Source organism: Vicugna pacos, chromosome 13 (genome assembly GCF_048564905.1).
Source record: "Vicugna pacos chromosome 13, VicPac4, whole genome shotgun sequence".
Lineage (NCBI taxonomy): Eukaryota > Metazoa > Chordata > Mammalia > Artiodactyla > Camelidae > Vicugna > Vicugna pacos.
Genome location: NC_132999.1, coordinates 47,228,455 through 47,256,304, shown reverse-complemented (window position 1 = coordinate 47,256,304; position 27,850 = coordinate 47,228,455). Strand labels below are relative to the sequence as shown.

General features: G+C 49.8%; 1 protein-coding gene and 1 non-coding gene across 5 annotated transcripts; both read right to left on the bottom strand.

Annotated features, from left to right (window-relative positions):
• On the bottom strand, positions 1-27,827 carry MECR (mitochondrial trans-2-enoyl-CoA reductase). 4 transcript variants are annotated; one of them, XM_072974931.1, is made up of 10 exons: positions 27,607-27,827; positions 16,020-16,117; positions 15,435-15,566; positions 9,303-9,446; positions 6,596-6,698; positions 5,441-5,543; positions 4,220-4,293; positions 1,985-2,045; positions 1,751-1,823; positions 1-365 (listed from the first exon to the last, which is right to left on the bottom strand). In XM_072974931.1, the coding sequence occupies exons 1-10, from the start codon at positions 27,780-27,782 to the stop codon at positions 208-210; spliced, it is 1,122 nt and encodes a 373-aa protein (XP_072831032.1). In that variant the 5' UTR covers positions 27,783-27,827; the 3' UTR covers positions 1-207. The 4 variants fall into 4 exon arrangements, with proteins under 4 accessions (XP_072831032.1, XP_072831033.1, XP_072831035.1 ...); XM_072974932.1 differs by having other exon boundaries at positions 27,615-27,803; XM_072974934.1 differs by lacking the exon at positions 27,607-27,827 and adding an exon at positions 17,444-17,522.
• On the bottom strand, positions 26,244-26,350 carry LOC116282988 (U6 spliceosomal RNA). The gene has a single exon (XR_004192536.1). It is a non-coding gene; the product is annotated as a U6 spliceosomal RNA (small nuclear RNA).
• Positions 27,828-27,850: the final 23 nt, after the last annotated feature.

The following is a 27,850-nucleotide window of genomic DNA, read 5'->3' as shown; positions in this document are numbered from 1 at the left end:
GTTTGTCTGTTTGTTTGTTCTTAGGAAGTTCAGACTTTATTAGGTGCCCGGAGGCTGGAGTGGGGAGAGTTCTCCCAGTTCTCCCAGTCAGAAGTGACAGTGAGGAGAGAGGCAGCCTAGGAAGACTGAGGGCCCCATCTGGGAGGCCCAGAATCAGTCCTGCTGATCCATCTCCCCTCCCACTTCGCTCCGGCTCCTCTGGGCTTATCACATGGTAAGAATCTGCTTTGAGGACACGAAGGGCTGCGTGGAGGCCTCCAAGGCACGCTGGTAGTCCTGCAGTGGGACCTGGGAGCAGGCGGGGGCCGTGAGCTGGCCTCGGCGGATGAGGTCGCACAGCGTGAGGATCAGCTCCTTGAACTGGTCTGTGGGAGGGTGGAGGAAGTCAGCCGGGGGAGCAGCTGCAGGGCTCGGGGGTGATGACACCTGGGCCTCTCCTGCCAGGAGGAGCTGGCACTGAGCCCTGAGGAGCGCTTGGCCATGGACAGGGTGGCTGTCGAGGCAGGCTGGTCCCCGCCTGTGTTCAGGACAGTGAGGGCCGGGGTGGGGACAGAAGCATGGGAGCAGCCCCAGAAGCTGGCGGGCAGGCAGAGTCATGGCTGGATGGCTCAGACCCACAGAACCTGACTGGGTGGAACCATGAATCCTGAATGGTGGGAGGGCAGGGTCCCTTTGAGGCAGGGAAGCTGGTGGGTGGTGCCTGGCACACCAGCTGATGTAGAACAGATGAACTTTGCTCAGGGAAAGGTGCTTTCCCTGACAGCCCAGGACTCCATTGGAACCCCACACGCTGAGGCCTCCAGCATCCCCTCCTAGGGCCTGCCTACCTCCCACCAAGGACCCTCTGTGGTAGAGGAGGATGAGAAGGGAAGGCCTTGGCTGAGAAGTGCTTTGTCATAGACATGGATTCGTTCAACATTCAAATCAAATCATATCCCCTGCTAAAAACACTTCAGGGGCTTCCCGTTTCCCTTTAAGATAGAGTCTGAGCTCCTTAAAAAGGATTATTAAGGCCTTCCATAATCTGATCACAGCCTATCTGTCCAGCACCCTACTCTCTGTGACAGGCCTTTGAATATACTATTTTTTCTGCCTGAAACGCTCGTTCACACCACTGGTTTCCTCCCCTCACTGGGATGACTCCATGTCATTCTTCAGTCGCAGCCTAGAGGGGTGTCATACTTGGGAGCCAGTTCTCCAGGGGAGAAGTGTCCTGGCTTGGGTTCTAGAGTCAGAAAGACTGGCTGTTTATATTCTGGCTGCACACTCTTTAGATGGGGGTGATGTGGGAGAAGCTACTTAACCACTTTGAACCTCAGTTTCCTCTTCTGTCAAACAGGACTCACAATAGTTCAAACAGTCATAACAGAAGTTAACTCACTTGCCCAAGGTCCCACAGCTCGGCTGGCAGAACCCATCAACAGTAACGGGGGAAGCAGGATTTGAGCCCAAGCAGGCTGGTTCCAGAGTTTGCTCTCTTCACCTGGCTGTCTTCCACGCAGCGTTTCCCACTGTCCGCTCCTCAGGATGGCGGCAGGGACCACCTTGCTCCATGCTGTACCCTCAAGGACTAGCCCACTTTAGTCCAGTAACTATCCACTGACTGTAGCCATAGTTAGAGACTGTTCTCCTTTATCCTGTCATGGGGTTGGGGACCTGATCACCTCTCCAGGGCTCAAAGTGACTGATCGCTTCTGCAGTAGGCACTGCCCTCTCGTGACCGTTGGCAATGGGGCCATCATCCACTTACCTGGACTGTGGTCCTTCTTCCACTGGGATAACCAAAAGCCCCGGAGTTTGAGGTCCTTAAAAATGAGCAGGCCCTGTGGACACAGGAAGGACATACCGGGGCTCGGAGGGCAAGAGCTTCAGGCACTGCTGAAGGTACAGGCTCCCCCCACTGCCCGGGGCCGGGGCTCTGCCTGAGCTTAGACGGCTGTGGTATCCAGGCCTGTCTCAAGGCCTGTGTCCCCCGCCAGCTTACCACAGAGGCAATGACGGGCTGCTTGGCCATGCCCCCATAGGTCACCATGGTTCCTCCAGGCCTGGAGAGTCCAGAGAGAACAGGGTGGTCACAGGTGGAGAGGACAGAGCCCTTCTTGGGGTTACAACACTTCTATTCCAACCCTGGCTCCTAAACCTTGTTCTCAGAATTCCCAAGAAGGGTTGAAGAATACAGATTTCTAGGCCCGACCCAGACCTAATGAATCAGGAGGCAAGGATCTATATTAGAAACAAACAGACACCCCTTCTGGTGACCTGAATATCTAGCCAGGGGCAGGAACCCACTGATCTAAGCACCCACCAGGCTCTGATGAAGAGTTGTAGAGACATGTGCTCCACTGAGCAAAGCTCACAACCCAAGTTCAGTTGGGCTCTACTCCACTGTAAGTGTGTGACCTTGGCAGTGTGTCCACAGCGGCCACACTGCCTCTCTTCTGCACATGCTCATTCAAAGGCCCAGTGAGATGAAGTAGCTATGCAGCTATGGAATGGTGTGGATGGTGCGGAGGGTGATGGTGACTGTTGGGACCTGCTATCTGACACCCACACCCGGCCCAGCGGTCGGACAGGAGAGGCTCACATAATTTCTAAAATGAGTAAGCTAGGACTTCACATGCCTGACTTAACCTGTGTTTCTGTCCCTGCTCCCCTGGCTCTTTTAAGAGTCTGTTGATCAAGGATGACCTGAGGTACATTTTGGGACAACACATGAAAGACTCTAAACTACAAAATGGAAGAAGCTGTCATGAGAGGCTGGTAACTCTTTGTCCCTGAGGCTGGCGGGAAGTCTGGTCTTAAGCTCCCTTCAGCTACCACCTGCTCTGGAAGGCAGCTCCTGGGGGGATCAACCCTCCCTGTCTGGACCCCCACTGCACTTGGTCTAACCAGAACAGCTACTGTTTACTAGGTGTTTACTGCGTGCCAGGCACAGGTCTGGGCATTCTACATATACTGGCCAGCGAATGCTCACAGTGACTCCAAGGGAGGACTTTTACGACTCCTATTTTGCAGATGAGAAAGCTGAGGCCTGCCTCTCATTCGTGCAGTGATTTGTGCAGACCTCAGTGCTGCTGAGACTCACCTTCTGAGGCAGAAAGGTGGCCTCCTCCTTATCCCCCCATTTTACTGACAAAGAGACTGAGGCTTGAGTTGTTTTTTATGTAACTTTCATCTAACTTTTCACAGGTCCACAGCTGGTAAGCAGCAGAGCTGGGACTCAAAGCCAGCCTTTCTGACTCCAAGGCCTACGCTGTAACTACTGAGCAAGGCTTCCTCCTACAGTGGGCAGTGTGGGGACTGCAGCTGGCCTTGGAGGCTGCCCAGAGTAGGGTGCAGAGCTGTGCTCGGGAGTCACAGTAACCGGGGCAGGCTAACTGCCCGCTCTGGGCTTTGTATGCGTGGGGGTGGGAGGAGCACTCCTCGTCCAGGAGGTTGTGGGCTGGGGGAGGGGGATGTCAAGCACCCTGCACAGTCTGGTGCACGGTAAACGCTCCATGATTGTTACCAAAGCTCTTTGATCACATAACCATCTTCCCATCCAGCCCATGAGTTCTAGAGGGTTTCCTCAGTGTCTCAGCTACCTCTGCACCCTGTGGCTAGTGAGTGCTGGCAAATATGAGTCAATGAATGTTGCTGCTTTAGTTGGGAAGTGTCCTTTCAGGCACCCTTTAGTTCGAGAAGTTTATCTTAAAGGAACGAGGAATGGAGGGACATGCACTGTCAACAGTGTCATCAGGGCTTATCCCCCTCCGTGGTGGGATTATAGGTAAGTTTTGTGCTTAATTGTCCTTTTACATGTTTCCAAGATATTTTGTAATAGCATGATGTTACCCCTAAAATCAGAATCTCTTTGTAAAAGCTAATAAAAATTTTAAGCTAATAAGCTAGGATTAAGTGGCTTTTTCAGATGCCCCTAGGTTATGAATCCATAATCGTTCCCTTTCACAGACAGTCCAGCAGTCTCCTGGATGTCTAGCTAGGGGCGGGAACCTGGAAAAACAAAGCCGGGTGGGTCTCTCAGGCATCTTCAAGGAGGAGGCTGAGAAAAGATGTGCCCAGATATCTAGGACATGACTGGGGTCCCATCTTCCTACTAGGGGTTGTGCTGACTGCCCTTGGCTCACATTGGCCACCGGGACTTGGTCACATGGTGGTCCTCCCAGATAAAGGCCGGGAGAGCACCAGCGCACTGTGCCCGCGAGGCTGAGGGACTTACGCCAAGTGTCGCAGCAGCTCTGTGGAGCTTTTCCCGCCGACGCAGTTGAGAGCAAGCCGTGGCTGGGGCACGTCCTGGAAAATAAGGGACCTGTAGTGAGCGAGCAACCCCTCTGAGCCCGGGGTCTGAAGCCTGCTACAAACAGCACTTCCATGGCCCAGGCGCTGTGTCAGAGGAGGGAGCGATAAAAAGGGGACGTTTATGCCTTTGCACTCTGCCCATGGTAGGGCCTCTTCTTTACCAGCTTCATCCTGTTACCCATTTTAGGATTTTGTTCAAAGCTCACCTCCTTTGGGAAAGAACAGACAAAGGGCATCTACATCCTGTTTTTTGTTTTGTTTTGTTTTCAAATTGCGGAGGGAGGTAATTAGGTTTATTTATTTAAAAAAACATTTTTTTTTAGTGGAGGTGCTGGGGATCGAATCCAGGACCTCGTGCATGCTAAGCACGCGGTCTACCACTGAGCTATGCCCTCCCCTCTACATTCTGATTTGATGGACTTCATTTCCTGCTCTTCTCAGTACTGACAACTCAGATTATATTATATTATATTATACCTACTGCTTCAGAAATGTTCTCCAGAAGTGTGTGTTCTCCAATGGGTGTGTATCTGGTCCCTCCAGGGTTCAGTGACAAGAGGCTGAGATGCGGTTTGGTCGCTTACTAGGTGTGCTGGGAAGGTTAAGGGGTTTTGAGTTCAAGGAGCCCCGGGGTCAGTCCTGACTCCACCACTTATGACTATGTGGTCTGGTGAAGTCCTTGTTTTCCCCCCGAGTCTTCGTTTTCTCACCTCTGAGACAGACAGCACCTACTCTGTAGAGCTTTTGTGGGGATTACTGGATAAAATATATGGCAGGTGCTTCGGAAATGTGAATTCTTTTCTTTCTTGTCCCTCCTATGCCTCAGTTTCCTTGGCTCCTCTCCCAGCTCTCAGACTCACATTGGCTGTGTGGGCTGATACAGGCCAGCACAAACATTCAAAACTACAAATCATTCAGGGCTTCCTAAACTTTGTCTAGGAGAGACAGACACAGCGCTTGGGCACTTAATGTATGCTGTCCCCCGGCTGCGAGAGTGGGCTTTGTCCTTCCATAAAGAGGTGAAGGAAGGATTCTGGAGAAGAGCAACGGGGCCAGTGCCCAGCTTTTCTAATTCAAGCACATTTCTTTCCCCAGGGAGATGGGCCTGGAATGGAGGTTCAGTGTTCCTCATCTCTGGTACCTTAAGGAAATTTTTCATCTCATGCTTTCTTAGTTCCTCTTCTGTGATAACATGATCAGCCCCCAGGTTCCTCAGCCTCTCGGTCAGCTTCTGGATGTCAGGTCTGGAAACCAAACACAATCCAAGGTCCTTGGTCATATCTGTTCTCTTTCTCCACCGAAGGCTCCTAGGACCCCCTCCGCCACAGCTATGAGAACCCGAGTTTCTCTTTGTGGGAAGCTGGGGCTGGCCACCCAATGTCATCACGCTATCCCCCTCCATCCTGTGGCCTCAGTGTTCTCACTGAGTGAGAGAGCAAGGCTGGGTGGGTTCTACTGCTCCGGCCAGCTCGAGGATGCTAGAAACCATCTGTGCCCAGCGAGAAGTCATTTCACTTCCTGATTTCTTCTGCTGAAATGACAAACTCTGCTTCCTTTCCCCCCACTCTTTTCAAGGGGCTCTTCAGAGTTGTGCAAACACACTCCAGCCCAGGAGTGGCTCTGGGCCTCTTTACTGAGGCAAACAGAATATTTTTTGTTGGCACAACTGAGGGGATGGGGGACTGCAGCGGGTATCAGTTCTACTAGGCCTGGACTTCCCTGAGAGACACAGACACATTTGTGGACAGTGAGGCTTGAGGAAACTGGATTATCATACAAGTCAGGAAACTAAGTCTGTCACTGATTTGCTGTGTCTTCCTGAGCAAGTGGCTTCCTCCCCCTGAAACTTCAGTTTCCTCTTCTGTAAAATAGAAATGACAAGCCTGCCCCATCTCCTTTACATCTGTATTTAGTGAACTTCAAAGGATCACACAAATGCAAGGGAGAATAAGGCCCTGAGTTAGTTCACAGAAAGAATAACACAGCTTAAAACCTTCCCAAATGTGAACTGTGGTTTTGAAAACATGGGGTTATCACAGGTCAGGATTCTCAAAAACTCTTAAGTTCTTAGGGGCCTTCTCCGCTTCGCTCCTGCCCTCCCTTTACATTTCAGTTTCATCCTATATCCAAAAGCCGCCTGGACTTCAGCGCTGGCGGCTGAGTCAGCAGCAGTTAGCTGGTGGCCTGCCGAGGACGACTGCTTATGCGAGGGCGCCACCTGGTGGACACGCGGACACCCGCAGGGTGTGAGGCGGAAAGGCCCAAGTGGCGGTTTGAGATTAGGCCTTCCACGCACCTGTCTCGGACCACGTTGATGGTCCTCAGACCCAGGGCTGCGGCGATCTGGATGACTGCTTGCCCCACTCCACTGTTGGACGCATTCTGGATGACACAGTCCCCTGTGGAGCCAGAAAGAGACTCAGGTCGAGACCTGGGATTGGTCAAGGGCTTCCAGCCTGGGATCCTATTATAGAGCAAGAGGTGGAGTCCTAGGGCTCTAAAGGGGTCCAAGACCTGGCTGCTGAGCCTTCTCAGTCCTTGGAGTGTTGCTCGCTTTCCTCCCAGTGCCCCCTGAACCTCTACAACACCCACAATGTGCCAGGATTCGGCAACTCAGAGTTCACTGGACGCAACTTAGGCCCTGCTCTGTGATTTTTGTATCCTTCCTCATCCTCCTAATTTTCATGTCCTCACGTCTCTGCTTAGGTTGTTTCTTTGGTTTGTAATGTTTTCCTTTCTCTCTCCCTTCCTTTTGAAGTCCTATGTATCCTATGAAGCATAGCCCAAGTACAGCTTCCTTCATGAAGCCTTCCCAGATCCTCCCCCATGCACTCCCACAGCACTCTGAGGCCTTCTCCATTCGTGCTCAAGGTCAGCCTCAACTTACACTTGGTTGTGTCTAAGTCTGTTTCTATCAACAGCTTGCAGCTTCTTGAGGGGAAGGTGTGCTGCCTCCACATGGGATTAGAGCTGTGCTGGAGAAACTGGCAGGCACTGAAACAGGGTCCTGCAGACAGTGGTCAAAGCTGAGGCTCAGCTTTGGAATTAGCCAGCTGGGGAGGCAGCAGGGTGTGCTGGGAGGAGCACGGGCTCTGGGATAAGATGTAACCGAGTGTGAGTCCCAGGTCACCACTGGAACTGAATAAGGTGGGGCAAGTCATGACTTCTTTGAACCTCAGTTTCTCCCGCATAAAACAGGGGTCCTAGGAACACCAATCGAGATGCTCCTGATTAGAGTCAAGGACCCTCGTGTCCAGGAAGGCGCTCTTTTCTCCTGAAATGCTACCTGAGTTTTGAGAGGCAGCAGGGATCTTGTGCTAGAAACAGAGGACTTTCTGGAAGAAGAAGACCATTCTCCTTAGCTGGGGTCAACCTACAGATTGTCACTCATCAGTGGGTTATGAAACCAACCTAGTGGGCTGCAAGCTTTTTTTTTTTAATTAAAATTAAGGAAAATAGAATAAAAAAAAGTGGAGTGCATTACACATAGTGAGGGTAAACACTGTTCCATGAAATTTTGGCTTCCATTACATATATATTCAAATACATCTGTGTACAGGGTTACAATGTAAAGTGTAATTCTTTCAAGATCACATGTGAAAATCACACATGTCACACCAGCTCTGGAGCAGGAAAGTGGAGAGATGCGCTGTGGGTACTTCAGGTGGGTGGTGTCAGAATGGCCTGATGTGATGGCCACAGCTGCAGCCCAAACCAGAGGGGGCATGAGGGCATGGGACACAGGTGACCAAAGCATCTGCTGCACTAGGACTTGGGCAAAGGTCCCTGAGCCCAGCTGCTGGCTTTCTCCACCAAAGACCCCTGGGACCGCCCCGCCACAGCTGTGAGAACCCGCATCACTCTGTGTGGGGAGCTGGGGCTGTTTTTTTGCCAGCCTTGAGCAGAGCCGCCCCCTAAGCTGATCACATGCAGAAGTCTCTGGGTCTGGGTGATGTCTGCCGCCCATGCCAGCTCACGGATGTGCATGGTGTGCTGGGTAACCCTCCGCCTTGGGGGATGGGAGCTGGTGGGTGACTTGGCCCAAACTCCTGCCAGCTGGAGGTTAATTCTGGGGAGGGTTCTGGGAGGGTCTGTGGAGCATCCCCAGCAAGACTGGGCCCTGGTCGCCAATGGCAGGAACCAGCCTTCACTGGCTTTTTCTCCTTCCCTATCCCTGCCCCCTGACTCCTGCTTCCTCGGGTTACCTCCCCAGTGAACTGGCTGCCCCCAGTCCTTGAATTAGGTTCCGCTTTCAGGAGAATTCCAAATAAAACACCTGGCTCTGCCATTTCCTTGCTGAGTGACCTCACATGAATAATCCACTGCTCTGGACCGCAGTGTCCTCATTTACAAAAGAAAGAGTCACAGCAGTGCACATCTACTACAGTGGACCCCAGGCCCACGCCGGGGGACACTGCCCGTCCCTGTTACCCCTGGAACACTTTATTCTCCAATTTACAGATGAAAAGACTGATGATTTGAGAGGTCAGTTCCCAGTCAGTGAGGCGAAACTGGGGTTCAGACCCAGGCTGTTTGCCCACGGCTTGAGCTCTTAACCCGTGCCTCTGACCTCACTGCTCCATTCTGCCGACCCGGTGCACTAGGGCAGCGCACGGAAAGGCACGCATGTGGGCTGGAAAGTGCTCCGGCAATGCTGAGTGGAATTACCAACGCTAAGTTCAGCATTTTACCGAAAACACAGGGACTGTGTCTATCTTGTCTGGCTCTGTAGCCCCAGAGCTCAGCACAGCTCCGTACGTTTTTGCTGAATGACAGGATTCCATCCCAAGCTCAAGGGAATGTGACCCTTCAGCGGTTTTCCAGGGTGTACTCCTCATGGGGTTTCAGCATGTTTTCCACGACCCAGGCTCCCATCTTTCCAAGTGAAGCCACAACAACACACTCACCCAGGTTGGGGCCGTCTTCCTTGCAGGCCCTCACCTGTAAGTGCCCAGGCCTCGGGGTTGGGAGAGCCGGGCCTGCTCGCCCACTGCGGTTCCTACCTGGCTGCAGCTGCTCAAAGTCCACCAGCATCCTGTAGGCTGTGCAGGGATTGACGCCCAGGGTGGCGGCACTCGGAAGAGGGATGTCCTTTGGAACCCCGACGAGCGCTTCCTCGCTGAACACAGCCTCGGTCCGCCAGGTTCCTGCATGGGGGAGGCCAGGGGAGTAAGGAAGGACCCCCTCCACGCCCAACCTCTTCCTCCTCCTGGGCAGATGGGCATCTAAAACAAAAGACTTCAAGTAATGCCTAGAGAAGACAAGAAAATCCTGAAGTCTTTTTGAATGTCTTTTGAGTCCTCATCATAATTGTGTAAGGGAGGTTGTGCTATTCCCGTGCTAGCTACCACTAGATTTCACTGGTGTCACACAGCCGGGGCTACGGATCTCAGAGTCCCGGACCCTGAGGGTTACGTGCAGCATCATCGCCGGGAGAAGAGAAGCTTAGAGAGAGCCCCATTTCCCGCTCGGCCCCCATTCTCACCTATGGCAGGGGACTCAGGGGCTATGATGGGAAAAGGTGTGAAAGTAGAAATTGAAGGTCCAGGTGTGGGACCCGGTTTTGCCTGTCTGCTAGTTTGAGCAAATTCCTAAGTCATCGAGTCTTAGTTACTCTAATGTATAGATGGCACTGGCAAGAAGGGGCTGACTGGCTCCCCCAGGAGCAGCTACACAGACCAAATGAGACATGAGAAATGAAAAAGTCCTGTAAATTGGAAAACACTGCTTCTTTAACCTTCAGCCCACATTCCAGTTCCAAACAAAACAGTAAAACTTCGAGTTTAAACTCCTTGCTTGGCAGGGCAGGAAACTGATGACGTGACTTGCCCAGAGTCGCCTGGCTCCCCGAGGCTGCCCTGTCAGTCTGCAGATACTTCCCTGGCACCTGCTGTGAGCCAGGCCCGGGAACGCAAATGCGTGCCTTACTTTCACGGGGCTCTCCCTCTGGTGGAGCAGAGTAGATGAGACACAAACAAGCAAGTATGATCATTATAGAGAGTAACAGTAAAGAGAATTACTTTAAATGGAGTCAAGGACAGCTTCCCTGAGGAGGTGACAGGCTGAGTTAAAGGACAGAGATGCAGCCACTCAGAGTCCTCAAAGAACATTGAAGCAGAGGAAGAAGCATGCGCAGAGACTCTGAGGCAGGATACATATGGGAACGGATACACACTGGATGGGAGACAAAGATGGGTAGAGGGGCCGGCGCCGTGGGGGATGTGGCCCAGGCTGCATGGACATCATGCAGCTTCCATGATCTTGACCCATGGTAACTGTTACGTCCCGACTCAGTACGTGTACGTATGTGAACGTATAAATATGTACATACACATATATTTAACAGGAGCCAAAGTTTCATGGAACAATATTTACCCTGTGATGCACTCTGTTATTTTCTATTCTATTCTGACTGATTTTAATTAATAAACACAGGGCTCAGGGTCATGGCACAGAGAATGGATTTTATTTTAGCGACTAGGATGCTTCTAATGAGCTTTAAGAGAAGTCTGAGGTGAGTGGGTTTATGCTTTAGGATCGCTTTGTTGCTGTATGGAAAACTGTGGGATGGGTGGGGCAGAGTGGAAATGGGGGGCCAGTCAGGGGGCTTCTGGAGGGGTCAAGATGCAAGATGACGATTGCCTAGACCCAGACTTTAGCAGCGGGGATGAAGAAAAGCAGACACGTTTGAGTTATGTTTTGAAGACAGAATCAAGGGACTTGATGAGTATTGGGTGAGGGGTGACAGGTCCCCACCTATGCAGACAGGATCCTGCATAAAGCAGAGGTGAAGAGGACAGCTCTTGGAGTCAGACAGATGCCGATTGCAAGCCCTGGCTCGCCGCGTACTTGCTGGGTCACCTTAGGGAAACGACTTAAAAGCCTTGTTGGTTGGTGTATCATGGCTGTGATGTCCCGGGGACCCTCGGCCTCCCCTTCTGTGCACTCACTACCCAGTGGCTGGGACCTAACAGGGGAGTGGGGGCAGCCTAGACTGCTAATTGTGCCGCAGGAGATACAACGTCCGCTTTAGGGACCAGGGACTGGGGACAGGAGGCAGAGGCAGGAACACTCTTTATTAAAGGCTGTGCCAATCCCAGAGTAGATCTCTGGCTGAGAAAATAAGAGGCTGAAAAACAGAAGGATTCCTTTGGAGTCCGGGAGGTGCCTTGTCTTCCCCCAGGCTTCACGTGGCCTGGTTTGCAAATCTTCATTGTCGTCTTTATAAACAACACCCCCATTCATCTTAGTCAACATTTATTGTGCTCTACTCTGTGCCAGAAGCTTAGTGTACAGCTCTCTATGCATGAAATCAAAGGTGTTTTTTAATTCTCCTTAACAGCAGGACAATGGAAATCCAGCCCTTGACACGGATTTCTGCGGCTTGGCAGTCTCTAGTCCTCTTCTCAAGAGAACTGGGGTGGGATGTGGCAGCGCCCATATCAGCCTCCAGGGCTTTCAGGGTTTTAAAGTAGAAACCCTTAGACTTTGGAGTTGGAGAACCTAAGCTTAAAACCGTGGCTCTGCCACTCACTAGTTGTGTGACTTTGGTTATCACCCTTTTTGAGTTGCAGTTTTTCTGACCTACGAAGTGTTATTCTCTGCATCACTCCTGTCACAGTGTGACGAGTAAGTCATAACATTTGTACAGGCTGTCACTGTACCTAGTACAAAGTAGGTGTGTAACACCACTTGGTTTCCTTTTCTGATCCTAATCTCCATGCCCGAGGTCTGAGGACCCCCATTCCTCACTCATGTGCACCTGACCTTTCAACATCTCTGTCACCTAACATGCGAGTCACTAAACTATGGCCCATGGGCCAACACTGGCTCACCACCTGTTTTCATAAATAAAGTTTCATTGGGACCCAGCCCACCATTATGTCCTGTTTATGCCTATTTACAAGCGCTGAGTTGAGTAGAGGTGGGATGGCCTGCAAAGCCTAATATATTTACTAATTGGCCCTTTAAGAAAAAAAAATGTGCCAACCTCTGATCTAAATATGAGGAAATTTTGCGTTTGCAAAGATCATGGCGTGTAATCCCTCAGCTGAGAGATATAAGGCAACGACTATTAGCTCCATTTTAAAGATAAGGAAACCAAGGCTCAAAGTAGTTGTGACTTAAATGAGGTCCGACTGGGGAGGTGGAAGGAGGGCCTGCTGCATCTGATTCTGAGGCCAGTGCTCGCTCTGCCCTGCGCTGCCTTGGTGTTTCCAATGAGAAAGTCAGTTCACACGTCCTCTGGGACTGGATGCATGTGGGAAAAAGCTGGCTACAGGCAGAGCAACAGCTGAGCAGCTCAGTACATGAAAAATGACCACGATCTGGCTGGCTGAAGGCTTATCTGGTTAATGATTGCCACTCTGCTAAACTGCAGTCTTCACTAGAAGGACCATGTTTGTTCACCGCTCTGTGCTAGAGCCTGGCACACTGCAGATGCTCACAAAATGTTTACAGAATAAACTGAGTTAATTATCGTCCTGACAATGATGAAATCCTCATCCTCTCCAACTGGCACCTGGTTTAAAAGAATCACCTTTCCTCCAGGGAGAAACCCCTGTTCTGGCTGCCGCCACCACCACCACATGTGCAATTACCCACACACCTGGCACACGCCTTTTATTCTTCTCACCAATCTAATTACCAAGTCTTTTTACGTTAGCTCCTGAATCTGCCCGTTTCTCCAGTCCTGCAGCGCTGTTTGTTCAGACTCTCACCATCTGAAGCCTGAAGTGCTCAGCCACTTTCTGACTGGCCTCCTGCCTCCACCCTCTGCCCTTCCAGAGCATTCTCTGCACTGCACAAATCTGATCAAATCGTTCCTCTTTTTCCTCTTCATCAGGCCCCCTCTGACCGTGGATGGGAGTCCTCCATGACCAGGCCCCGGCCGACTTCTCCAACCTCATCTCATTTCTCCCCTGCCCCACCCACGACCCAGCCATGCCGGCCCACCTGCAGTTCTGACGGTGCAGGGCCTTCTCCCATCACCACCCCCTTGCCTGGCTGCACTCCCTGCCAGGAGAGCCCATCCTCCCCCAGCCCACCGGCTGCGCTTCCGCTCAGTCTTCTAGACTGAGTTCAAGCATCGCTTTTCTGGGAGCCTTTCCTAATGCTTCCCAAGATAGGGACTCTCGCCTCTGTTCATCCTGTGATCACAGCGCTCATTACACCGCATTGTATTAAGTGCTGTTTTCCCACTCCCAGCTAAGAGCACTTTGAGGGCAGAGGCTGTGCCTGACCATGCTGTGCACCCTTCACTCCACATGGGGGCAGGCCCAAAGCAGCAGTCAGCATCTAGTGAATCCTTGCAGCTCTCAATTTGCTCACCCGGCTAGGTTCCTGCACTGCCAGGGGGCTGGAGCAGAGGGTGGGGCGGTTCTTGGCAGCTTCCCTGATCTCAGAGAAGACATTCTTTTTTTTTTTTTTTTCCAGAGAAGAGATTCTAGTAGATTCCTGGTACTTTTTTTTGTTTTTTTTTTCTCCCTACTTGGTACCTTTTTCTTTCCAGACTGCTCCTTCCTAATCCCTGGGGCTGTCAACCGCAAGGCCCCACCCTCTGTACCACAGAGCTGGGCAAGAGACCCAACCAGGGCAATTGGAGCGGCCCACCCCCACCCCCTGGTGACAGGTTCATGGATGGGCAAAGACCCAGGCAGGGCTGGCCAGAGCCCTCTGGGGGATGGCTATGGTTGTGCTAGATGGACTGTGGAGGGTGTGCTCATTTGTTTGTTCTCAGAATGATAAACCTCAGGCTGCTGGTGACCATCTATGAAAGGTATGTATCAGAGTGGGTTTGAATCTTAGCTCCACCACTTACTGGCTGGGTGACCTTGGGCAAGTTGCTTAATCCTTTACATTTACTGTTGTCTCATCTACGAAATGGGAACAATAACAGTTATGGGAAGGACTGAGTTAATACAGGTAAAGCGCTTACAACAGTGTCTGGGACAGGAGTCAACACATATTTGTTGCTATCCCTGTATCACTGTGTGGGGAGATCCCATGGGAGAGCTAGTGAGAACAAGAGAAAGAGCTCTCATAGCCTTGGGGTTTCTGGATCCAGCTGTGCCTGAAGCTTTCCATCTCTTGTACTTCCCAGTTTCACAAACCAACTAACCTCTTTTTTGGTAAAAACAAGTTTGAGTTGACTCTCTGTAAGTTACAACCCAAAGGGTCTTCACATTGGAGTGCAGTGACAAAAACAGAGGAGACCAGAGTTCCTCTCAAGGGGCCCTCGTTTCAGTTTGCTGTTTGAGTTTGGGCAAGGGCTTCTTCTTGGGTTTCAGTTCCTCATACGTCCAATGGGGTGAATGTTAGCCCTGCTTCCCTCTCACGGCTGCTGTCAGGATCCATCTGTATAATGTTTGTGCCTCAAAAACCATCAAGTGCTAAAAAGCAAAACTCACCAGTGGCTCCTTACCACACAGGAAAGAAAACCCTGACTCTCAGCGTGGGTTCTGCAGGGCCTTCCCCAGGTGGCCCCACCTGCTTTGTAAACTCCCTCCTCACATCTGCAGTCCTCTCCCACGTGCACATCCTCTGCTGAGGCCGCACTGGATTTTCCTCCACTTCCCAGACTCCCCTTTGTCTTTGCTCAATTTGTTTCCTCCAAATGCTACACTTTGGGGCTCACCTCCACCTACCAAAACCCATCCATCAAAGGTCCCTTCCAATGAAGCCTCCTCCATGAAGCCCTGATCCTTCCCTAAGACCGTGCCTCTCTCTTGCACAGAGGAGCCAGAAGTGCCCTCTGTTTCCTGTGAACTTGCAGCACTCCCTTACAGAGGTTGTTGGTTTGGAGATTTTTTTCAATTCGATTTTAACCTCCTGGAGGGCAGGGGCTATCTTATTTGATACCCCATTGCATTTGACAGCAGTTATCTGGGGATGTAGAGCTTCGGAGAATCACCGCTCTGATCAACACGGGCCCATGGTGATGAGAGCAGGTCCATCCCCTCCTGAACAAAAGAAACAGAACCACTGCTCTGCTCGTCCAGCGCCCATCCCCACTGGAGGCAGGTCTATGGACTTCATAATAAACCCTGCGCTGCTTACTTACAATGAGCACACGTGTACCATGCAGGTGAAGAAGGATCTGGAACACAAGGCTGCAGACGCCTGGAGAAACTCACCCAAACCAGCATTCGCTGGGATCACCCAGTCTCCTGGCTTCACACCTGTCACACTGCTGCCCACTGCTACCACCTGTCCAACGCCTTCGTTCCCTCCAACAGCAGGCAGCTTGGGAAGGAGGCCGTAATTTCCTAAGGGAGAAGAGCAGAGGGGGTCATCCCATGAAGCTTGGGTAGTGAAAGAGCATAGACGTTAGAGTCAGACAGATCTCAGCCTGATCTGGCCTCTGCCTCTGACCAGCTGTGTAACTAACCAACCTCTCATCTGTAAAGGGGGCTAATACTCTTCAGCTTCATGGTTATTATGAGGATTAGATAAGATAACGGAGGAAACGAGCCCAGCACATCGTGGGCACTTCACAATGGTTGGTTTGCTCCCACTGCAATCTTCCTAACTCTCTAAAAGCCTCACATTCCAGACAGGGGAGGCCAGAGAGGGCTCACACAGCCTGCAGCCGGCTCATCTGGAGAACAGCTGCTGCTAATCACAGGAATTTCACACCCACACCTGAGGAGGAATGAAAATGAGGTGGCGGCGGCTAAGCAAAAAAGCCAATTAACATAAGCCACAGAAACCAAGGTTACCTTGGATCATATTGATGTCAGATGGATTGATAGGGGCCGCCAGCATCTTCACATGGACGTCTGATCCGCCCACAGCAGGCAGCTCCAGGTTCTTCAGTCTAAGCACAAAGCCAAAGAGAGATGTTCATGTCACCCAGGCTAGACAGGGAGTCTTTTGCTCAAATCATCTCCTCAAAGTAGGTCAGGCAGCAACATTTTTGAGCTGCCATTGTGTGCCCTGGAATTAGGGTTCCCTTAGAACAAAGAGAGGTGCTGTAAGGAATTAGCCTAGGATACAGGTTAACTCTTTCACTAACTGCAAGTGGACAATCTCTGGTGACCTCTCAACCCCACCGCCCATTCTAGGACAGAAAACAGTTAAAACTCCTACTGGCATGGATTAGCCTTGTGTTTTCCAAAACTTGCTTGATTATAAGAATCACCTGGTATGCTTATTAATATGATAGATTCTTAGGCCCCAGCTCTGACTTGCTGAATCAGAATCTCCAGATAAGGGACACCTCAAATAGTTCTTAGGAACAGGCACAACCAGGAAACCCTGGGTCAGCTCATTAGTTCTCCAATTTCTTTTTTTTTTTTTTTTGGCCCCAACACACATACAGGAGAGGCGACATTCCGTTGGTTGCAGAGCAGGTAAGGGAAATAGAGAGCTGGCCATGGAGTTGGGAAAGAACTCCCTGATGCCACCATCACCCCCATTTGCACTTGATCACTTCCAAGAGCTCTCCCCATTTCCAGTCTACGTGGTAACTCCCTTTGTTTATGGTGCGCCCTGGAAGCTTTTACTCACGGGAACGTTGGCTAATGGGTAAAACCTGCCCAGTGGCAATGCCCATGTGCTAGTTTTGTTTTTTACAGCAGGAGACCTTCCAACCAGAAAGCACTGATCAGTGTACTAGACCAGTGGGTCCTGGAGACTTATTAATTACCAGGGATGCCTTTCTCTCTCCACACCCCCGAGACTTCATGTTTGCAATGCTTTTCTCTGCCCAAACGTACTTGTTAATAATTCTCCTTATTTTTACTTTCCAAAGGCAGATATAACTGCCAACCAGAGGTTCTCAGCATTAGGCAACAGTGTCGCTGCACTGAGCTGATGTAATTCCACCCATTTCCCGCAGAAATCTGACCTTTTAATTATACCTGAGGCTCCACTTGCAGTAAAAGTGTGATTTCCAAGAAGTGTCTTGTACTAATAGTAATAATGGTGGCAGGTATTTGCGAGGTGTTTATTATACTCCAGGTCCTGTGCTAAGGGCTTTAAACATGTGATCTCATCTGAGATGCGACACTCCTGTGAGGAAAGTATGAATATTCCCCTTCTATCAAGTAGGAATTGGGGCTCCTGGAGATGATGAAATGTAGGTAAGGCAACGGGTCAGTGGCAGGGCTGATCCCCTCTCAGAGCCAGTACTTGTACTGACCTTGCTCTGTATCGGCATCCTGAAATCAGTGTGGGAATCCCTCTGCCTGTCCACGAGGATCACCGGGGACCCAACCTGGGAATCCCTGTACTGGATTATCTATGAACAAAGGGAGGAAGGCCATGCTTTACTGTGACAGAGAAACAGCTGCAAAAAGCCGACACAGAAACACTCTCGGCAGAAAATGGTTAACTAGGAAGGAATTGATGAGCAGGACAGAAAGAATAAAGAAAAGGCTTTTTTTTTTTCCTTGTAGGTGAAGTATTAAGGGCTGTGTATTTATGAATAGCTGGAGGAGGAGGAGATCTTGTAATAATAGTAACTACTGTGTGAATGTGTACCAGTCAGGCACTCAGCTAAGTGCTTTCTGTGCCAGCTTTCATACTGTTATTCTGATTTTAACAGCTGAGCAACAAAAGGCACAAAAGAGGTAAATAACTTGTTTAAGGCCACCCAGAGTAATAAGTGGCTGATCTGATTTGAACCTGGCAGTCTGATGCTAGAGATGCCAGCTGGTGCAGGGCTGACCAAGCAGAGGGCAGCAAGATGAGCACCAGCCTGGAGCGCTGCGAGGCCTTGACCCTTCCTGGGCCCACCTGGGGAGATAGGGGTGGCAGGGGGATCAGCTCTACACCCTCCCCACCAGGATAAGCAGGGAGGCGTCAGCCAGGACAGTGCCATTTCTCTGGGAAAGCACGTCTAAGTCTGCATTCCAGAGAAAAACCCTGCCCAGAGCAAATGGATTGTGGACTAGCTTGCCCCTTTATAACATCCATACTGCTTCTCTCTTGCATTTTGACAGATAATCAGAGTTTTTCTGTAAGCTGACAGAGTTCATGTGCTCAAGCTACTTAAAGACATTTTTTTCTGCAGGTTTTCTTCAGGCTCTTCCCTCAGACCTGAATTCCTTTCCCACAGCTTCTCCGTGAAGTGAGAAATTCAACTCACCCTTTAAGACCCGGCTGAAATTTTACTTCCCCTGAGACATCTTTTGATCTTCTTCTTGGTTCTGAAAAAAAATCACCTGCTCCACCCTCAATGCTCCCATTACACAGGTGGAGTGACTGTATCATTTAAGACCATCTTACACAAGTTTATTGCTTTTTAGTTTATGAAGTCGTTTTATACATTTTCTTCAGTTGATCACAAGGCCTAAGTTCACATTCCTTTTCCAATTCTTGGGGCCAGATGTCTGCCAGAGTTCAGGACCATGTGTCATCTACCCTTCTCCCTGGGGGCTGGGGCAGCACTCCGATCAGACACATGGTTTCTGCATGAAAATACAGGAATATTCACACTAAGTACATTAAATAGTGACTGTACAAAAACTTCACTTTTGATCAGGTTTTGCCTCCAAACAAGTTATGAAAAAACAAAACTGTCAGTTTTCAGAGCTTTCTGGATTTTTAGAATGCAGATACAAATGTGGATTTGAATCCAGGTCTTTTAGACTCAGTTCAGGGTTCTTTTTCCTCACCACTGTTTTGTAGTCAGAATGTGTGTTGTCTCCCTGTTAGACTGAACTCACGGAGGGCAGAGAACTTTTAGTTTTCACTGTTTAGCGCAGTGTCTGGGACCAAAACAGCACGTGAGTATGCTTCTCAAAGAAATCACCCCATTTTCCTCGTTAGCGACAATCACTTAGGGAATCAGGGGAGGGGCTCAAACCCCAGGGACTTAGCTACTGAGACTGGTACTTGCTTTCTCTGGTTCTGGGCTGTTTAGGAAAATACCCCTGAAGGATGGGTGCAAATAAAAATGGGTATTTTCCTTGAAAGAGTTCAACCTAAGCAAACACTCATGTCTCTTTTCCTCACAGGAAAGTGCAGAGCAACTCTGCAGTAAGATTGTAGTTCTCAAAAAATCTCGATGACCATGCTCAAGACGAGAATATAGGTAGATCTCAGATCACGGATGAAGGGGAGAGCATGGATTTGGAGTGAAACAGGCAGCCCTGGGTTGGAATCCTACCTTGGTCATTTGCCAGCTAGCTGAACCTCACAAAACTCATCTGTGGGATGGGAGGACACTGTGAGTCAGCTCATGAGATTAGAGGAGTTAATGGACACAGAGCACTTGCTAGATACACAGTAGATGCTGGAGAAGTGGAAGCTGTTATCGGTAGTAGGAATATCCAAGGAAACCTGGATATTCCTGGCTATACCTCTGGAAAGAAAAAATCACAGAATCACTGAAAGGAAGGTAGCAACTTTTTGGAAAATTCAAGTAAATTTAACTCAACAAATTCCTGACAGTCCTGTTAAGTGCCAGGTACGGTGCATGGGCTTTAAAGATGAAAAAAACCAGCATTTCCTGCCTGGGAGCTTGATGGTGGCAACTCTGGGACGAGGCTTGTGCTGCTAGAGCCGGGAGAGTGTCTGGCTGGCCGGAGGGAGAGCAAAGGGACTTCAGAAGGCGTGATGCTGGGTTGAAGCTTGAAGGATAAACAGAGTTTATGGGGTGGACGGAGAGGAAGGAAGGATTTCCTGGCAGAAGAAGTGGCAAAGAATCTGACCTGATGTAGGCCAGGCACAGGTGCAGAATGGATTGGAGCCGTGGGAATGGAGATCTGATAACCTGGAACCTCTTAAATAAGAAGTGCATTGATGTCATTTGGTGACAGACTTCATGGAGGGGGAGGGGTGGGGAGTCTTTGATGACTCTCAGGCTTCTGGTTTGGGCATTCAGATGTTGAGATAAGGAGGAAGGAAGAGTTACTTGGAGTGGGGAGGAAGGTGTTACATCTGAAGCTTGAACCAGGTGGCCTGCAGTGTGGTACAGAGGGCACTCTGAGTAAGAATGCGGAGCCGTGTGTAGGTGGAGTCCAGGGTAGCACATAAACTTATTCTGGGCCATGTCACCTGACAATAAAATGACAACAAATGTTAACAGCTTACTAAACTCCAGGCATTGTGCTTTGCATTTTATATACAAGATGTTGTCTGGTCCTCAAAATATCTATCTGGAGGGTGTTATCACCCCAGCTTTCAGATGGGAACTGAAGCTCAGAGAAATAACTTGCCCAAGGTTAAACTGTTAGTCAGTGGCAAGACATGATCTTCAGCTAGACTCCAAAGCTCAGCCTGTTGAACACTCAGCCGGCATCCCCTACACTGAGTTTGTGGAATTTTTGTCCTGGGAGATATTATTAGGTGTCCCCTGGGGTTCCCAATACCTTTGGGGAAACTCAGCCTATTAAACCCCCTTTATAAGATTCAGATTGCACATGAGAGTCATAAAGGCTTTGAGAAGTCCTCCAGTAAAGAAACCCACGTGGCTTTGTATAATCCAGAGCTTCCAGAGTTAACTCAGCCAGGAATGCTATTCTCACAGCCCACTGAGTCACTGCCTGCCCCCAAACAGCAGTTTGAAAAGTGCTGCCCTGGGCTGCAACCCACTCCCAGTTCTCGTCCTTGTCTTCTAGGAGCCTGGCTGCTCTGTGCCAGTGAAGTTCACAGGAGTGGGAAGGAAGGAGAGTGGGGCAGGAGGTGGAAAGTTGAAGCTGCAAACAAGGTGGGTGAGGGCGGGGGCCAGGCCTGACACAGGCTGATCGCCTAGGGCGAGGTGTGTTGGTCCAGCTGCGTCTCACCAGGGAGACCGGCTCCAGCCTGCCCCGTGGAATGCCATCAATACCACAGACACCGCTGTTCCTGCCGGCAGTTCTAACGGCGTCGTCAAGGATACCATTCTGCCAAGACAGGAGGAAAATGGGGCCGAGTCTGAATTCTAGGAGCTGGACCTCAGGCGTAATGATTGCAATTATTCATTGTGAGGTTTTTTTTTTTTTTTTTTAAAACTCACCAAAGGAACTGGTGGCTGTGTTATGGAGTGCAAACAAGGCACCCAAATAATCACCTGGCTAGACCTTGAATCTCTTTCCCAAGACTGTTCAGTTCCTTCCCTGTGAGTAAAACGGCGCCGTGCAAACTCGGAGGGATGCCGCTGTCTTCCCACAACAGATCCCAGACTGGATAAGGTCACAATGGCTCCTTTGAGGCCAAGGCTGTACACCTGTGATGCCATATGAACTACAACGGAGACAAAAGCAGGCAGAAGAAAGAGCCTTTTGAGAGGGGGGAAAAGAGGCCAGTACTCAGGGGGCCAGCTCAGTTATACTTGCTGGGTAAGGCAGGCATCAGCCAGCCCTGCTAAGATATCTTTCCCGCCTTCTGCATTTAATTAGCAACCATTTGTACTTATCTTGCAACTCCCCCTCAGTCACCTCAAACTGGTCACTGTGATTTTGAGTAGGGAGAGTTGTCACGGGCCCAGAGACTTTCCCCTCTGCTCATTACTGAGAGCTAAGGATGTGTGTGCCGTCACAGGGCACTGGGTGAAGGCTGATGTCTTTGGTGGCTCCCCCTGGTCTGTCGGCAATCCCCATGGTCACACAAGCCACCTTCTGTGATTTAGTGAAATGCCCAGCATGCCGGGTACATTGTTCTGGGATCTGATGAATTACTAGGCAGGGCACAATTGGGAAACTATAGAGGAATGAAGTTCTCCAGCTCACAGCCCGTAGGTAACAGCTCGCCCCCCCGCAGGGGATGTTGGCAGCCGCAGCTAGGGTGGTTCTAATGGAGTCCTGGGCTCTCAGGGAAAAGTACCCTTCCCTGAACAAAGCTCATCTGTTCCTTCTTGGGGTATTGGCACGCCCACTCGATTCCCCATGCCCCTTCCGGCTTCCCTGCCTCAACGTCATCCCGCCCGCTCACCATTTAGGACTTCTTGTTCTTAGCATAATCACTTTAAACAGAAGGGAATCAGAAACACTTGGGGCAACTTCAGGAAGTTTCTACCCAGGAATGGCAAAGAAACCCTCTCCATATCTTCTCAATCTCCTACTTCTCGATTAAGATTACCAGAAAGCGTGGAAGCCCCATATTGTTCCACACCTGCTAACAGCCGGAGACTTGCTGGAAGGGAGCTGCAGAGTCTTTTGCTCAGTTTGCTGAGGCCTGACTCCCCTTGGTGCCCCAGAGAGCACGACCAGGCCACTGCAGGGGCCAGAGTCCCTGCTTGCTGCTGCTTTTGTCTCTGATGGGTACAAAGATGACCACGCAGCCCTTGCCTGGCGGGCTGCTGACAGTGTAACTAACCAATGGCAAAGGGGGCCCTTGGTGGAATCTGGTGCCCAAGACCCCAGATTTTAAGCCACCCTGTTGCTCCCTGGAGGCTGCTGGAGCAAACACTGGTGAGCAGACAGTCTGATGCTTGCTTCAGCTTCAGAGACTCTTCGCAGCTGAAGTACTGCTGGATCAGAGGACTTGTGCCACATAACCATTTGCATGGCTGCAGTATTATGTTGAGGCCTCATCTTGTCTTGGCAAGAAAACGTGTTGTTTCGGGAGAGTGAGGCAAAGGGTATGTAAAGGGTTTGAGGTAGACAGAAAAGGGAGCTGTGAAGGTCTGTCACTGGCACAGAAGATGGGGACGTGATGGGGAGGTACAGCAGGCATGCCCATGTTTACTGCCGCTGACCCAGCTCAACCCCTTTCTTTTAACAAAAAATAACTGAAAAGAATGGAAACTGGAGTGATTTCTGCACTCTAATAACGAGTGGCAGAATGGGGACTAGAACCGAGGCCAGTGCTCTTGTGGGAGGTCCCCAAGGACACACCTCGAGCCACCGATTAACTTCATGCTATCCTTGCTTTTCCATCCAGGATGGGAAAGGCCTGGAACCACACCAGTATGTTGCAGCTGCTAAGAGAGGGCCAGACAATAACAACTGGGCGCCGCCCTGGGTGGCGGCATTCCTCCCAGACACTCTGGACATTGGGAAACCCGCGTCTATTGTGTGATTCCTTGGAGGCATGCAGCCAAGTTTCACCATCAGAAGCAAGAATGAGGAAGCAAGGTAGAAGGGCTTGACCCTAAACCTGGCCACTGAGTGCGAAGGTGATTTAGGAGTGTACAGCATGTGGAATCCAGCCTAAGTCCGAATCCTGTGACCTCAGGCTAGTCCCTTCTGAGACTGTTTCCGTAGATACCTCCCTCAAGGATCACGTACTGTGCCCACAGTAGGCACTCAATACATATCATTAGTCAGATACACCACATTTTCTCTTCCCTCTGGGCTTCTGCCCATGCAGGTTCTTCTATGCTTTTTCTCCACATATATGGCCCAGCCGATTTTCTGGGGGTTGCAACTTTGACCTTGTGTCCTCAGAGAAAGCCCTCTACCACCCTGAGGGGGGTCGGGTGCCCCTCTTCTGGGTGTCCACAGACTCTAAACACAGCTATTACAGCTCTTACCCCTGGACCATGGTCAGCCATCTCCCAGACTAGAGTGAGTTCCTTGAGGGCAAAGGCCACAGATTATTCATCCAGGGACCCTCAGTACCCTGCACTTAGCAGGCCCTCAAAGAAGAAATGCTAGCTCACATGGTAGGTGTATAATGAATTCTGTTCCCTCCTCCTTCATTCACGACCACAGTAAAGAGCTCCAGGAGACAGACAAGCAAACGAAATCCCAGTTCTCACACAGTGTGAAACCACATTGCTAATTTTTTTTTCAAAGTACTGTAATTCTGGTTTAAAAACCAAGTCACTTGCATAGAATTTCAATTTAAACACTGACATCAACTGTAAAAAGAAGGAATCCCCTGAGAGTAAACAGTGCCCTACAGTGAGAACTCACTACCTACACAGCCTGGGTCCCCAACACCTGCTCCCCCAAATTCCATCTGGCTAAGACAGAATGGGTGTTTGTCCAAGTGTTTCGCAGCTTCATTGCATTTTGTGCTAGCAGCAGGCAGGTGAGGAAGTATGATGACTAGGATGCTGTTTTTGAAAGCTTCAGGATCCTGAAAAGGGGAAGAGACAGAGGAGAGCATCTTTCCCGGGGGCTGGGGGAGGGGGGCCTACCCTTCCTATGAGAGTAGAGGCTTGGAGTCACCTGAATGACCTATAACTTCACCTTGTCTTCTAACCTATCTTATTCCCAATTTTATATTCCATCTCATGCTCAAAAAACATTCGAGATGACTGTCATTGTTTCTTCAGGCTTATGTCTGTATCGCGGACTTTTAACAAAGAAAGGACATCCAAGTGGTATGATCTTGGGCAAGTGACTTTCAAGTTTCTTGAGCCTCAGTTCCCTTACCTGTAAAATGGTGATCATGATCAAACTGTGCTTTTTAAATTCCATAATATATGTGGAGAACTTAGCCCAATGCCTGCCACAGAGTAGGTACAGGATAAATGAGAGCTGCTTTTACCATAAGATCCAGAGAATGGCAAGTTCTAAAAGGGGATTTCCAGGAACAAAAGGAAAAAGGACATGGAGTTTCTGGTTATCTGATAGAGAATCCAGAACTCTGCTCGAGGAGGCGATAGCCATGGGGACCTCTGAAATTTCTAGAACATTCGTAATTCTCCTTTTTTTGTCATTTTCTCCTGGTCTTACTTCATTTTGATCAGCAGTTCAATCCTTTACATGAAAAAGGTCCAAGTGCTTATTTAAGGGGATTCATTTTGGGGGTAAAAGAAAGAAACTAAGAGACCAGAGGCTTAGTAAGGGAAAGAACAGCTGGAATGTTTGGGGCCAACAAGAGTGAAGAGAGGGACATTCAGAATGTTGATGGGAGAAGAGGAGGTCCCTGGGGGCTTCATTTTGAGTTCTGCAACCCTTCAGATCTGAGCAGACTGTGTCTCGTTCCTGCCCTGCTGACCCTAGAGCGCCAGCTCACACTGCAGGCATCCCAAAGCACACCAGTTCGGGAAATACTCTGCTTAGACACCATGACCCCACCTGGTGTAACGTGACCACACGTCCAGTTACTGGGGTGTTTAAAGGACACTTGATTCTTTCTGTGACAGTGCGGTTACCCTAAACCACCTAAGACATGACTACAAAGAAGAGAATCCCAGCCTCTGGCCCCAGTCCATACACGAACAAGTCAGGTTGCCTGAATCTGGATCAGAAGGGAAAGCTGCCCTTCAGGGGTCAGAGAGAATTACTACCTGCCTGACAGTCTGTATCCACAGGGCAATGGTTCTCAACCCTGGCTGGGGCATCAGAGTCACTTGGAAAGCTTTAAAAACACAGATGTCCAGGGCCATTCCAGACCTTCGAAGTACCTCAGGAGTGGCACCTGGGAATGTATAGTTTCCATAAGTATCCAAGTGATTGATATGTGAAGCCAAGGTTGAATACAATGCTTCGTGGAAGTATCCTGTTTTGAACTTCTGGGAAAGTATCAGGGTTCTGCACAAGGAGACGAGAAGCTGTCTTTCTATCCTAACTGGCATCTGCAACCAGACCAGTCTGTTCGGCTTTCCCGGCTCCCCACGAGGAGGGAATCAATCAGGGGGCAGCTGCACTCCTCTGCCTAACCTTCCCAGGCCTTTTCTCAGGGTCCCTAAACACTGGAGACGCCTCCCTCATCACCACAAAACTCAATAAAAGGCGCACTTATTACAGAAACCAGATTCAGATTCAACTAACATTTTTGGAGCTCCTATTTTGTGGCAGGTCCTGCATCAGACGCATAAATTATGAGCCTGTGAGACAGGCACTACACTGTTTCCGTTTGGGGTGCATTCCTGGAAAAAGAATGTTCATCAGAGCTTTACCAGCTCATTACAGCACAGTCCTCAGGGAGCTGTCTCCCTGACAAGGTGATTTATTATCTGTGATCAGCATACAATTTGAGGTTTATTGACTGAGGTGTCTTCTCAATATCCTTTTCAATTGTTCTAATGGTGGATGTAGCTAGGTTGAGTGCATGACCATAAAATTATCTGAGGCTTACCCCTTCAGCTATCAAAAACCTAGCTTGTATTATTTTTAAGTAAAAATACAGAATACTTCACAAATTTGCATGTCGTCCTTGCACAGGGATCATGCTAATCTTCTCTGTATCGTTCCAATTTTAGTATATATGCTGCTGAAATGAGCACTCTTGCCTGTATTTTAATCATGAAAATAATCCCTTGTTTGCCTGTCCTTTGGAAAACAAACCATTTGCTGGGAATCAAAGAGTTGTAAACAAGGGACTGCAAGAAAGTATGCAGGTGCTTTCGGGTGGAGAGCATTTGATTTAATGCAGCTGATTAGCACTATGACTATATTGTCTGCATTTTAAAAGATGATGAAACAGAGGCCTAAAAAACCTCAGTAACTTGCCAAACACACACAGCTAGGACAGGGAGGGCAAGGATTTGACCCCAGATCTTCTGATTTCTAGACCCATGCTTTTGCCCTAGCACCACCTTAGTGACCCCACCAGCCCCTTTGAATGAGTATAATCACTTATGTGCAGATTTAAAATCATTGAAAACTCACCTACTGTTTTATCAGCCATATGCAAAAATCATGGATTAAGATCCAATAGAATTTTAGGACATAATCAATAAACGGAACAAGGGCTCAGACGGGCTGAGTGACTTGTCCAAGGTCAAACAGCTACTAAGAGGCTAAGCCTATATTTGACCTTAGGTCTGTATGCCTCCAAAACAGGGGCTCTTTTTAACTAGTTAAAGGCACATACACAGCGCAGTGGAGAGGAAATCACACGACGTAGGACTTAGAAGCCATGGATTCCTGTCTCTGTTCCAATCTTTATTAGCTATATCATTTTGGACAAGTCCTTGCCATCTGTGAAATGGAAACAATGATCTCTGACCTACTTTCTGAGAAGTGAAGGTCCACATGATGTAAAAGTATTCTGAAAATCCCTTCTATAATATAATAGAATGTAGGAACTCACGTAGACCAGTCAAACAGACTTGAGTTCAAAAATTCCGATTCTGCCACTTACTGGCTCCCGTGACCTTGGACAAATAATTTTACCTCTCTTAGGCCTCGATTTTCTCATCTGCAAAATGGGGCTAAATCAAATATCTACCCCAAAAGGCTGCTGTGACGATTAAATGAGCGCATCCATTTACAAAGCGATTGCCTGACACACAGTACACGATTAATAAACGTCAGCCACTGTTACCACTATAGCTGTGCCTCTCCGGTTTTCAACTTCTTCCAAGCACGGACCTTCTGAGCTACCACACGCGCCCTGGGCTTCAGTTTCCGTTCTATTATTCTCTGCCTTCCTCCTCAGGCCCTGTCCCTCTCTTTCTAGTCCCCCTTCGCCACAGCCTGTCTTAAAAACCCTTCAGGAACCCTAGTCCCCCTGCCCCATTTCGGCGCCGTGTCTTACTCGACGACCTTGGCTGGGTCCCCGTGATGCCCATAGACCAGCGCCCGGACCCGGGAGGGCTCGGCAGATGCGGAGAAGGAGGCGGCGGCAGGCCCGCAGCGCCGGGAAGCCAGAAGCAGCACCCGCCTCAACTGGGCCGGGGTTCGCGCCCCTGAGAGCGCGCTGCAGACCCACATGCTCCCTCCAGTCAACTCAGAATCGGTCGCTCCGGGTACGTCATCTTCCAGCGACCGCTCCCCTGAGC